General features: G+C 47.1%; 1 protein-coding gene across 2 annotated transcripts in view; it reads left to right on the top strand.

The window, feature by feature from the left end:
- Nucleotides 1-12,995, top strand: part of ADAM12 (ADAM metallopeptidase domain 12) — a 340,207-nt gene that overhangs the window by 38,917 nt on the left and 288,295 nt on the right. For both annotated transcript variants that reach the window (XM_029932773.1, XM_029932774.1), the window contains exon 2: nucleotides 2,635-2,774. In XM_029932773.1, the coding sequence (XP_029788633.1) occupies nucleotides 2,667-2,774 (108 nt within the window). In that variant the 5' untranslated portion in view covers nucleotides 2,635-2,666. The remainder of the gene's footprint in view (nucleotides 1-2,634; nucleotides 2,775-12,995) is intronic.

The following is a 12,995-nucleotide window of genomic DNA, read 5'->3' as shown; positions in this document are numbered from 1 at the left end:
AGATAGGAGGCCCCAAATCAGGGGTGTAGACGTTCTACCCTTCCTCCCCTGCTGGCCAAGTTATGCTAATGGTTCACCCAGGGGACCTGGGCTGCGTGGCGCTGTTTCCTTCACTCTGAGACGTGTGGCTTCTCAAGTGCGTTCTGTCACATGCAGAGACTGTGATCTGAGTGTCTGGGGCTGGCAAAGGCCCCTTCCAGGTCTTTGTGCAGCGTGCCTGGTACGCCCTGGAAAGCATCCCGTCTTCGGCCCCTGTGGCTGGGTGGTGAGTGAGGCAGAACTGCTGTTTTGGACTTAAGGAGCCCTTGGACAACCGAATTTGTGACTGACTACTCAAGTTAACCATTGACTTGTGTTGGAAATCTAACTGCCAGGAGGCACTTGTAATCAAATTGGTTTGCTTTTGTAGAGAAAAATTTTTCAATGCTTGCAGTCACTTTCTTAACAGTTTTGCCTGACTTTTCAAAAGATTAACGTAAAGGCCACAGCGGCTCTCGGCATGTGGCATGGTTTTTATCAGTTTAGGGGTAAGTTCAGACAGATCTCCAATTTTTATCCTATAATTGTTGGTATTTCAAAGCCCCCTTAGTCCAATTCAAATAACACACCTCTCTTTTAAGATAAATTCAGCTAATTACACTCTGTAGTCTGGCTCAGCAGAAGCAATATAACTAGATTAGCACACACGTTCAGTAAATTCCAATTTGGGAATCCCTCCGAGGGTCCAGAGCAAGAGACCTGGGTCTGGGCTGCTCTCTGAAATGCTGTTGCCTGTTCATCTTCCCTCCAGTACAAATACACAAATCTGTGTCCCTGTCTTCGATGCACGGGGTGGAGAGAACGGAGTCTTCTGGGGTGAAGTGACATTTACGAAATGAAGGTCCCACCCGTGTAAGCAGGGGGACCGGCTCCAGGGGACATTAGGGCATACCAGGCCAAAGCAGAAACAATGGGCTTTTGAATGGAAGACATCAGAGTGCAGGCAGGGATTAAATAGTTGTTGAATGAATAAGTGAATGAGTGAACGAACCAAGTGGGCAAACAGCTGGACCAGAGACCCCCAGCCGATACACGGAGGAGTCAGTACCAGCGCTCAGGGACGTGTTACCCCTAAGCCCCTACTTGCAGTGATGTTACATGACCAGGAGGCACACTGAAGGGCATGAAATCAAGCTGGTGCACGAGGATTATTTATGCACAGTCTCTATGCTGCCAATGACGGCTCCCTCTGCAGCCAGGAGAAGGGATTCTGGAATCTTTCATTTGGGTAACAGTTCTTTCCACTTTGATCCAGCCTTCCACCAGTGTTCACGGATGTCACCACCCGGAGCGGCCCCTCTGGTTGCATGGCCGGAACCCTCCTCACTTGAATGGGGGTTCATCCCAAAAAACAGCTCATCTCAGCCCTGAATACCACATGCTTTCCTCTCCTTGTTCACGTGGCTCATGGTCCTCTCCCCCCCAATCCCTCATGGCCGCCAGGCCATCTCCCCAACGTTCTGCTCATCCGTGTTCCCGTGGCCCTCGGCCCCTGGGAGTTCTAAATGCCTGTGACCAGCTTGAGAGTCTTCCCGAGCGGCTGTGTGAGACAGTTAGTACTCAAGTAGTGATCCATTTGTAACCTGAATCTAACTGCAGGCTTCCACGTCGAGAATGATAAAATGGTGTGGATTTAAAAGTATTTGGGGAACTGTAAAATGTCTAGGATTAAAATTTCAATACCATTTGTGCCCAATAAATGTGAACTCCTTAGTAACTTAAAACAGTGCTATTATGACTCAGTCCTGAAAATTATGAGTCCTGGTTGAAGAAATGGGAATAACATATGAGGGAATCTGTTCCCATCCTTTACCTTGAGGGGCACGCTGTGGTCGCACCACATAGCAGGAACGTGACCTCACAGGAGAGCGAGCCCGGAGAAATTACTGTACTTGTTGAAAACGGGATACACACTCCAGAAGAGAAAAAATGTTATACTTTCCATTAGGATTGTTTATGGATATGGGGCTAAATTGAACCTGTGTCAGTACATTAACCGGTTCGACAGGACCCCAAGAACCAAGATCATATAATAGTTTATTGAATGACTTAATTTTTTTTTTTACATATACCAGTCTTGTCAGTCTGAACTAGCAAATTAATTTTGTCTATAGACTCACTTACTGAAGCATGTAAAATTAGCCTCTGTAAGTACAGAGAGGAGACTTGGCATTGGACTGAGCTGATTCACTAGGACTTAAGTAAATGGATTTAGTCTTAATACAGCTAAAGCCTTGGGATGTTTCATAGAGAGCTGATCTTAAGCAAAGCATTCATTCATCATTGAGACAGTCCCTCTTGGTGTGATTTCATTGCTTGTGGAAGGACAGAATCATACACTTTGACTTTGATCATCACCCAGCACATGCCATAGGATTTGGAGGGGAAAACTGAGCTTTGGTTTGAGTCACAGAAGTGTTTGATTAGATTGACAGAGAATTTGTCACCTCCAACAGTGACCATGACTTAGGAGAGAATGCTGTTTCCTTGGTCTTCAACTTCCATATATTTTCAACGAAGTCGTTTATGTCATGAGTTTCTGATGCCAAGCCCTTCCTGACAAGAATGAATAGGGCTGTTTTCTTTTTGATGCAGGGGTGAACCTGGGCAGCGAATTAGCACCGTCCATGCAGCAGGCTGGTGGAAGAAAGGGCCAAGGAGGAGCTTATGAAGGAGTTCGGGTCTCTCTCTTGAATGGAGCCCTCTGGGACCCCACAGGGAGCACCCACTCAAAGGTCAGTTGTTTTGTTTTCTTGCAAATCACGTTAACTGCATTCATTTTCTTTTGTTCAAGCTTTGTCTTTGTTTTAATGTTGACTTTATTCTTACAGAGTGAAATTTTGTAGAGGGACAGTCTTGATGAACAGCCCAGCATCATTTACATCTGTTAAAAGTTACTTTTCAAACACACACCAGTGATAACGTTTCCAGACAGACAGTTTGTGTGTCTGTTTTACTCGAGGGCTGGGCACTTTTCTGTATTCATGTCTATCTCAGCATTTTGGTTTTATCGATTATCGGTAGAAACATGTTAATGTGACTTTTTCAAAAATTTGTATGACTTTTAATGCAGTTTATTGCTTTGTTTACACTGATACATATTTGATTTGAGCACTCTATGATGTAAAAGAATAATATACAATTGAACCATTAGTGATTAAATTTGATATTTCAATGAGTTTTAGGTGCCAAATCTACACAACTTTCTTAAATTTCAGAACTTGTTGGAACAGTTGGAGAGTGATAAAAATCTATAGAAATATGAGCCCTTTGGAGAGATCACACAGATGGCTTTGTCCTTGTGTTACGTGGAACTACTTTTAGGTAATTTTTTATAATAGAAAACAGATTTTTTTTTAAAGAGCAGCTGAGATTGTGAAAATCCTCTGTGGCTTTCTGGAAGGGCTGCAGTAGGCCACCTTTATGTGAGTAATGATAATATGATTTACATCACTCATTTATTTTCTAGAGAGGCTCTCAGTTGGAAGTGAGCAATCAGAAAGGTAGAAGGTTTGGTCAAAGGATCCAAATGCCAAATCTGCACTTTTTGAATATTTCCGTTCCATAGAAACTGTTGCAAATTTAATATACAACATATAAGTCACTCCCGGTGGTATCGATGGTGCCTTCTGGATGAAAAACTTAAGACATTGAAGAAAATTTCATCATGCTATTGATCTGAAAAATTAGAAATGATATGAGAGATGAAGCAAAGAGGAATATGCCATTTCAGAAAGTATGCCTTTAAAATATTGATAGGTGCTAATTAATAGTGCAAAAATATGGAACCATCTAAAGTTTCTTGGGTGGTGGGAGTGTTATGCCCAGGTTTTCATTATCGTCCCCAAAAACCAGAGACCGCCGGGGAGACCGAGTCACACATGCAAAAGCAAAAGGCTTTATTATTACGGGCTTATAAGCTGGGGCTCACAGACCTCACCAACGCAGTGGATCCCTGCTGAGAGCCCCGAACATGGCGGGGGTAGGGCTTATTATGGGTTTCGGGAAGGGAGAGTTACAGGAAATTGTGACACAGGTACAGTGACCCAATCACTATCGCCTATCATTCTTGGCAGTAGAGTATTGACCAATTACAGAGTGGACCCAGGACCCCTCACGTAGGGCGTGACCAGCCTTAAGCAATAGGTGATTACCTATAGCTTCTATCTCTAGGCCCGCCCTTAGAAATGTTAAGGGTGTTGGCTGGCCTTTCCTGATTGGGTGTTACAAGGGTAGTCCCGCCTTCCTTGGGCAACGTGCGCCCTTCTATTGTCTAATGATTCTGAGAAGCCGACACCTAGGTCTCCAGGGTCAGAGGGGAAACTGGAAGCCTGTCGTGGAGTCAGTTTGATTCAGACCTGCGTCCTTACGGGAGCTGTCACGGGCTTCCGACAGTGACTTTTTTTTTATCCGTCTGTCCCATGCAGTACTGGGGGTGTTGTTGTTTTTGAAATCCACATTTAACTGGTGTCCTCTGTTTTATCCGGCAACCCTCCCCGGGGAGTGTGTCAGAGCACAACCCGATGAGTGTTCTCAGCACGCCCCTGCAATGGACCAGTTCAGGCGGGCTCTGGCTTCTGACCTCCAGCGTCATCTTTCCTGCCAGCCAGCCTTGCAGACATCATGAGGCACGGCTACTACTTCCGGCCATGTTTACAACCCGAGGACTATGGGACACCAGCACCATCGTTATAGAAAACGTAGAAAACCATTATTATCTGATGACTGTCTCAGCACCTCTGCCTGCAGATTAGAGCCGTGCAGCTGGTAGACACATACCTAGTACACGCAACTATTTAAGGGACTAGGGACTGATGTGATCTGGGGAACAGCGTTTTGTCACAATGCATGGGGCTCCTGAAATCAGCCTTATAACTGCGTGATTGTGATGTGTACCCACAGGTGGTAGTTAACCACTCCGAGGCTGCATGGAAAAGGGTGCGTGTGACATGCTTGTACACGTGTGCCGTAGTTCTCCATGAGGGAGCTGTGTGTACCTGTTGTGAGGAGAGGGATTCTGGCTAATGGCGTACATGTGTGTGTCTTTCCTTATTATCAGATAGCGCTGCCCACATTTTCACGTTAGAACGCATTGACAGAGTGTATCCTCAGGTATGCAAACATACACTCATGGCTATTTTTGCCACACAAGTATGCCCACCGTACCTTAGGATACGGAGTCGTAGATTGATATTCCTGTTTTTCTGCTCTGCTATTTTATTCTTTGCTATCCTGTAGCTTTCTATTCAGCCAGTCTCTCTGAGAGTGGGATTCATGTGGGGGAGACTCAGGCATCTTTGTTTTTATCAAGTGCCCCAAGGAGATTCTCATGAGCACACAAGATTAGAAGAAGCCTTGCACTATTGGAAATTGCCGGAGTGCTGTCGACCCGACTGAGCTGATGTAGGCAAAAGTACTGTCACATTCCACACATACCCCTCCCCTATGTCATCGAAATATATCTGGATGGGGATATTATTAGGTCCTTTCCAAACCAAGAATCAAGACATCATTGCCACTGATAATTTACTTGAAAGAGTCAAGGCTGGGATAGAACGTGACCTTGCATGCATTGGAGAGATTCCAGCATTTTCTTTGTTTGCTCGCTGTTGTTTTGGTCTATAGCATGAGGTAAGCCAGTCTGCTTTCCTTCCCTCTTAGGGTCCTTATAGGAGTGAGATGAAGCGATGGCTGTAAAATTAGGCTGGGAACTAAAACCCGCTACACAAATGTGAGGTGGTACCGCAAGTGTAAAGTGCTTTGGGGACCCAGCTCCGATTTCATGTCTTGAAAATAACCCAAGCCTCTGGGCCCAGGGAAGGCACGTCAAGATGTGATCGATCAGGAGATGACCTCAGTCGAGCTCAGCCTTTGAATTCTCCAGGAAATTTCCAACTTCCAGCTTTCTCAAGTGAGAATGAATATATGGAAATAGTGTGTGAAATGGAAAATAAAAAGGCAAATGGATTAGAACATGAAACCAAAACGTCCCTTAGCATATTGTGGGGCTCAAATAGCAAATATCAAATAGCAGCTAATTAAAATGGCAGAAGTAGATTCTGCTCCATACATTGAAAGGAGCCTTGCTTCTCCTTCAAGTAACCATCTGCGTCAGCCCTTCCGGGAGGCTTCTCACGTGGGGCGTGCGGGGTGCTCGCCTCCTGCTGTGTTCCCACGCTCCCCACCCCCGCCAGTAGCAGCCCCGTCTCCCAGCATTTCCTCAGAACCACGGCTCTTGGCCAAGGTCATAGGTAGCCTCCCAACGTCCAAAGCCAGCCCGTGCCTTTCGCTCTGCGCCTTACTTATCTTGACAGTGATTCACTCTCCTTTGAAACTCTCACTTCCTTTGGCTCCTGAGACCCTGTTCTCTCATTTTCCCCCATATGTTTTTAATTCCTTCTTTTTATTCCTCTTTTTGGCTTTGTCCTTTAACTGTTGGTTTCCGCTGACTTTCTTCTGACTGAGGGCTCCCACTGGCTGTGTCATTCACTTCTGTGGCCTTGCTGTCCCCCTAGAGTGGTGGTGGGGGGAGGTCTGTTCACAGGGATGACTACAGCAACATTAGCCACCACCCCCCAACTCCCGCTGTGAGGGACACGCCGGAAACGTTTCATATGATGACTGCAGTGTGTGTTCTCTAACATACACAGACTTAAAATCCACATCACTCACCTGGCCTTTATTTCCGAGAGTTGGTCCTGACATCCCATGGATTCCAGGAGTCTCCAGTTGAAAGTTTCCAATTTCTTTAAACGTGCTGTGCCCTAAGTGGACACATCCCCGTGTCCGTCTTCTCTACTTTATTGAATAGCCTATTTATTTAATAGGATAGGATTGTCATCTCACTTCCTCCCTCAGATCATGAGGCTGGAGACGTCTGTTGAGTCCACTGGCCCGTATGTCTACCGTGTGTCCCTTCCTCACCATGGCTTATTAGTCCTTCTCTGCTCCAGACATTCGATAAACGCGAGCAGGGCAGGTTGTCGAAGACACGGCTCGAGCCTGTCCCTTTCCTGCTTCCCCGCCCCGTCAGAAGCCACCCGTGGTATCTGACCTCAAATCCAGGTTCCCTGACGATGCCCAAGATGCGTCAGAGGCTGGGCTGTCCTGATGCTGAAGGCCCTGATCTACCCCCCGGCCATCGAGCTCACCCTGGGCACCCTGCTGCCTAAATACGCCATTCTTGGCATGTGCTGTGTCCCTGACACCTGAAGCCCCGTCTTAAATTGTACCTTCTCTCTCTTCCCCTCCCTCCCACCCCCCTCTCATGTTTATTTTTGAGAGGGAGACAGAGAGCAAGTGGAGGTGGACAGAGAGGGAGGGGGACACAGAATTCGAAGCAGGCTCCCCAACATGGGGCTCGAACCCACGAACTGTGAGATCATGACCTGAAACGAAGTCGGATGCTCAACCAACTGCACCACCCAGGTGCCCCAAAATGTACCTTCTCTTAAGCTATCTTAAGCTTCCCAAATTGGTCCTTCTAATGCCTTTATCCTTGAAGATACACACATCTCTGTGATACGCAGTCCCACTGTGCACATCCCTGATGTGTGCAGATCGAGCCCATGTACACACACACGTGCTAGATCAAATGTCCATGCCCTGATCTCCCCCCGACCCCGGAGCATGAGGGGTGGGCATGGGGGTGAGGCTGCATCTTCTGAGCCCTTAGTTCCTTCAGCCTCTTGCAGGGCAAGCCTGCCTGAGAGCAATGCTAGTTCTCTCACGTGGGTATTATTTTATAGCAGGGCTGTTCAAAGAAAACTAGCTCGGCTACGTTCAACCCAAGAATGTTCTGGAGAGAAGACATGGCCATGCTGAACTTGCATAAAAAGCATGGAAACCAGAAGGCATTTCGAAGGTTACTTTAGACCCTGCCTTAGGTACCGCTGTCCCCTGGCTTGTCGTTGGGCCCCAGCCCCACATGATGTGGGACTCAGCTCTTTCACTCTCCCGTGAAGGTAGCTTTCATTGCTGCTTCAGATTCCTTCTACTCCCACCAACCCGTGTCTTCCCTGGGGGCTGTAGCTTCATGCCCTCATCGCTCCGTACGGTACTTGGCATCCAGCAGAGCAAGGTCAGACACCTTTGTTGATGGGCTCTGAGTTTTCCTCGGTGCCGGGGCCTGGGTCACTCACTGGTGTGAAGATGGCCACTGCTGCTCTGGGAGACGGAGCAGATAAGAGACCATGTCCGTCCTTTATTCAAACGCCAGAGGGTCTGCAGAGTTTGCAAATCCAACTCTCCAACTACCTCCACTTGTTAGATGTTGCCAACTTCCTTTAACAGCTAGAGGGGCTTTGAAAGCAGGTAGAGGACTTTTAGAGCTTGGAAAAATGCTACATTTTTTTTCACGTTTGTGGTTACTAACGTCTTACGTGAAATAACTACCCATATTGCCTCTCTCTGTTCCAGGAGATGTCCTGTTACTCTGTATGGGGAGGCGTACGGGTCAGCCCCACACACAGTGATTCTCCCCTCCTCTAAGAGGCCATTCTGATAATTGTAGGATTTCCTCCACGCCAGCCAGTGGCGTCTGCTTCTTGGCTGAGTAAGCTCAATGGTTAGCCTTTCTGACTTCTAGAAAAATTACATTAGGTTACAAGCTAGTTGACAATGCTTCCTCTTAAGAATAGAATTGTTAGGGTGCCTTGGGGGCTCAGTTGGTTAAGCGTCCAGCTTCGGCTCAGGTCATGATCTCACTGCTCGTGAGTTTGAGCCCTGCATCCAGCTCAGTGCTGACAGCTAGCTCAGAGCCTGGAGCCTGCTTGGGATTCTGTGTCTCCCTCTCTCTCTGACCCTCCCCTGCTCACACTGTCTCTCTCTCTCTCAAAAAAAAAAGAATTTAAAGAACAGAATTGTTAAAGGGTGCCTGGGTGGCACAGTTGGTTAAGCAACTGACTTCGGCTCAGGTCATGATCTCTTGGTTCATGAGTTCAAGTCCCACGTCGAACTCTGTGCTGACAGTTCAGAGCCTGGAGTCTGCTTCTGATTCTGTGTCTCCCTCTCTCTGCCCCTTCCCCACTCATGCTTTGTCTCTCTCACGCTCAAAAATAGATAAGCATATAAAAATTAAGAAAAAAATAGAAGCATTAAAATACCTGTTATGGAGCTTTTCTTAAGAAACGCATTATTTCCAGACTACAGTCTCCTGTACCCCCGACCCCCAAACACTTAACTCCCGCTGAACCCCAAGCTCACGTCTTGCTTGACAGTCCCCATGAGGCCACGTCTGCACACAGGAGGCTGCCTTAGGCATGGGGAGGGCTCCTCTTTCGGCTTCACATAACCCTCCCAGCCAAGACCGTGCCCACCCCCTGGGAGAGAGAGACTAGGGGGGTAAGAGTTGACACCCGTGTACCTTTGGAAACTCGACTGTCTTCAAGGATCAGTGCCACGTACAGCAGAAGGAGAAAGGTGTTGGGACATGCGGAAATGGATTCAGACTCCTGCACAGCCTCTGTTGGTCTACGTAGGGCCAGTGACCAGCCTTGGCCGAGCCTCTGTTCCCTCCTCCATAAACGAGACGTTAACATACACCTTGGGCCCTGACACAGCACCCTTGCCACGCTGAGTAACTGTCCGCCTCCTTTCTCTTAACTCCTTCGGGACTTTCTGGAAGGGCATCTCAATGTCGGCACTGTTGCCAGTGGGCCTGGGTAGGCAGGGGGCTGTCCTGTGTGCGGCAGGGTGTTCAGCGTCCCCGGCCTCTACCCATAGATGTCAGTAGTGCCTCCCCCTCCATTCCTGTCAACCCCCAATGTCCCCTGAAGGCGAGGTGGTGAAACCGGTCCCTTAGGAGCCAGTGCCCTGAGGGAAAGACTAGGAGTGGTAAGGACAGTTACTGAGAAGTGTCTCTGGACTCTAGACCCAAGGCTAGTAAATCTTTTCTGTGAAGAGCTAGACAGTCAGGAAGGAATTCAGCTGTGCGGGTCCCCTGCCCGCATCTGTCTCGGCTGCTCAGCTCTGCCCTTTGGGGGTGGGGGGTGGGGGTAAAGGCGGCCCGACAGTCGGGCGTGGCCGTGTTCTGATAAAACTTATCTATGGACATTGAAATTTGAATTTAATCTAATGTTTATGTGTCACGAAATAGTCTCCTTTAGGAAAAAAAAACATTTAGAAATGTGAAATCATTCTTAGCTCGCAGGCAATGGGCTGGATTTGGCTAGACGGCCACACTGTAGATATTTCCCGCCGCGTGCCCCTGGCAGCCTGGCCGGATGGGTTCTGTGCAGACCAGGGTGTGGAAGGTGCCCACCCGGAACGGGAAGTGGCCTGTCCAGCGGCAGAGCCCAGCTCCATCAGCTTCTGACGTCTTGCGTTCTTTCCTTAGCCCCCTCCTGCCCCCAGGAAAATCTTTAGCCTTTGTCTTCTGCATGTCACATCAGGACTGGCTCATGCATCCGGCCCTGGAGGCGTGACTCCTGCCACCAAGGGAGCTCTGACTTTCTGGAGGTGTGAGTGCTGATCCCGTCCCCCCAGGGCGGTTCTGCTCCCTCTGACTCACGACAAGGGCGAAGCTGTGTCCCCACCACCACCTTTGGGAGCCCGCCTCTCAGTCAAGGCTCTGGGGCCCTGGGGTGACATTTCCACACGGCTCTCTAATGCATTTATGTCTTGTGACCTCTTAGCAAGGCCCTAATGTCCTTGATTTTTAAATTGGTTGTCGAGTCGGGGGTATCTATCCCTTCAGTTTCTGCCATTTCCCCCTGTGCCTCAGACCTCTCGCATCATCACAGACCTGGGGATTTTGATTTTAAGATAATAAATTTATGGGGAGCCTCGGTGGCTCGGTTATGTGTCTGACTTCAGCTGAGGCTATGATCTTGTGGTTCATGGGTTTGAGCCCCACATCGGGCTCTGTGCTGGCAGCTCGGAGCCTGGAGCCTGCTTCCGATTCTGTCTCCCCCTCTCTCTCTCTCTGCCATTCCCTATACATACTCTGTCTTTCCCTATCTCTCTCAAAAGTAAATAAATGTTAAAAAAAAAAACACACTTAGGTAATATTAGAGGATGGAGTGGTTGGCATTGTTTAAAGAGATTTGCAACATTTGTTTTGCCTGATGATTCTGAGGTAAGACTCGGTGTTTGACGGACAGGTGGGGCATGCAGTGCTTGGTAGGAGGAGGGAAGGAGTCGGATGAATTCTGTTTTCAGGTTTTCACTGCATTCTTCAGGTGACTGTCCACTGTGTTCTGGGTCCTAGGTCAAGTTCCTGCGGTGCAGGGATGTGTGAGCCTCCATCTGCCCTTGAGACGCTGGCAGACGGATGAACTCACAACATTTATAATAAGTTTAGATAAGTACTTAATAAGAGATAGGTGCTTTTTAAAATAAGCGACTTTAAAGTTGTTTTAGATTTACTGTGATGTTGCCAAGATAGTACAGAGAGCCACATACACCCTACACCTAGCTTTCCCTGGGACTCACATTTATATTGATATGATATATTCATAACAATTCATTATACATGGTTTTTTTAGATTTTAACCTGCACTCTTTCACTAAATGAAAAGGTTCTGGGGATTGAGGACATTTAGAAGAAAATAAAATTTCTAGAAAGGCTAATGATTTATTTTTATTTAATTATTTGTTTATAATGTTTATCTTTGAGAGATTGAGATACAGGGGCGGGGGGGAGAGAGAGAGAGAGAGAGAGAGAGAGAAAGTGAGAAAGTGCGAGCAGCAGCACAGCAAAGAGAGAGGGGGTACAGGGGATCCAAAGCAGGCTCTGCACTGACAGCAGAGAACTTGGTGAGGCTCGAACTCACAAACTGTAAGATCATGACCTGAGCCACAGTCAGAGGCTCAACTACTGAGCCACCCAGGTGCCCAGAGACAGAGTAATGATTTTTAAATCATAGTTTAGACTAAAGAGTGTATCTTCCCAAGAGGGACTCCATGTGTATCAATGCTGTGTTTAATGATCTTACATCATGTGATGGCTGAATATGCCCTCACCTACGTGTTTAGTCTGGAATTTCTCAGTTACAACGTAACCGACATGTGGTGTGTTTGTAGTTGTTTAGTTAAACAGTCATGTTGGTGACGATGGTTCATTCAACTGAAGTTTAAAGTTCAGGTTTTTAAAAAGTTTATGTATTTTGAGAGAGAAAAGGAGAGAGACAAAGAGAAAGAGAGACAGAGAGAGAGTGTGTGTGTGTGTATACGCGTGCACACACATGCGGGTGGGGGAGGAGCAGAGAAAGAGGAAGAGATAGACTCCCAAGCACACTCCACACTGTCCCAGCCCAGAGCCCAGCTTGGGGCTCGATCTAACTAACTGTGAGATCATGACCTGAGCCAAAATCAAGAGTCAGACTCTTAACTGACTGATCCACCCAGGTGGCCCATAAAGTACAGATTTTAATTCTATATGTCTTTAAAAAGTGAGAAATCTTTTAAAACCTATTGCAGGAGTGCCTACAACCGAGTATGTAAAATCATGTGAAAAACAAGTGAATACAGTGCTAGTATGTGATCGTAACATACCTGTGTAGAGAGCTGGTGTGAATTTTCCTCTTGTGTTGATTTAACGTGCTCTGGACTCCCCCAGCTCTTGCAAGCTTCCCTCTAAGCATCAGGTGTGTGTTTCTGAGTGGGGTTCACCAGTATTTTATAACTGTTTTGTCATTATTGCCTGCCTAGGGAGAAAAATTAATTTTAACTAATCTTAATTAAGTTTAACTTACTTTAAATTATATTTCTCTTTTGGGAGAAATTGAATATTAAGAAACAAGATTTGTTAGCTAGAGTCAGAAGGAAACAAATCATTGTAATAGCTAAGAATTTTCAACCCCTCCCCCAAGTACCAAGTTTTGCCCCCTTGAGGACAGTATGCACCTACTGAGAACGTGTGACGGGCACCGTATGTAAATGGACAAGAGGAAATGTATGTCTCCCTGGACTGTGTGTATTTACAGAAATCTGCCCATTGGAGATTTGGGACAGGT

The sequence above is a fragment of the Suricata suricatta genome, chromosome 2, assembly GCF_006229205.1.
Source record: "Suricata suricatta isolate VVHF042 chromosome 2, meerkat_22Aug2017_6uvM2_HiC, whole genome shotgun sequence".
NCBI classification, from domain to species: Eukaryota; Metazoa; Chordata; class Mammalia; order Carnivora; family Herpestidae; genus Suricata; species Suricata suricatta.
Note: the sequence above shows the minus strand (reverse complement) of the source record. Positions and strands in the feature narration are given on the sequence as shown.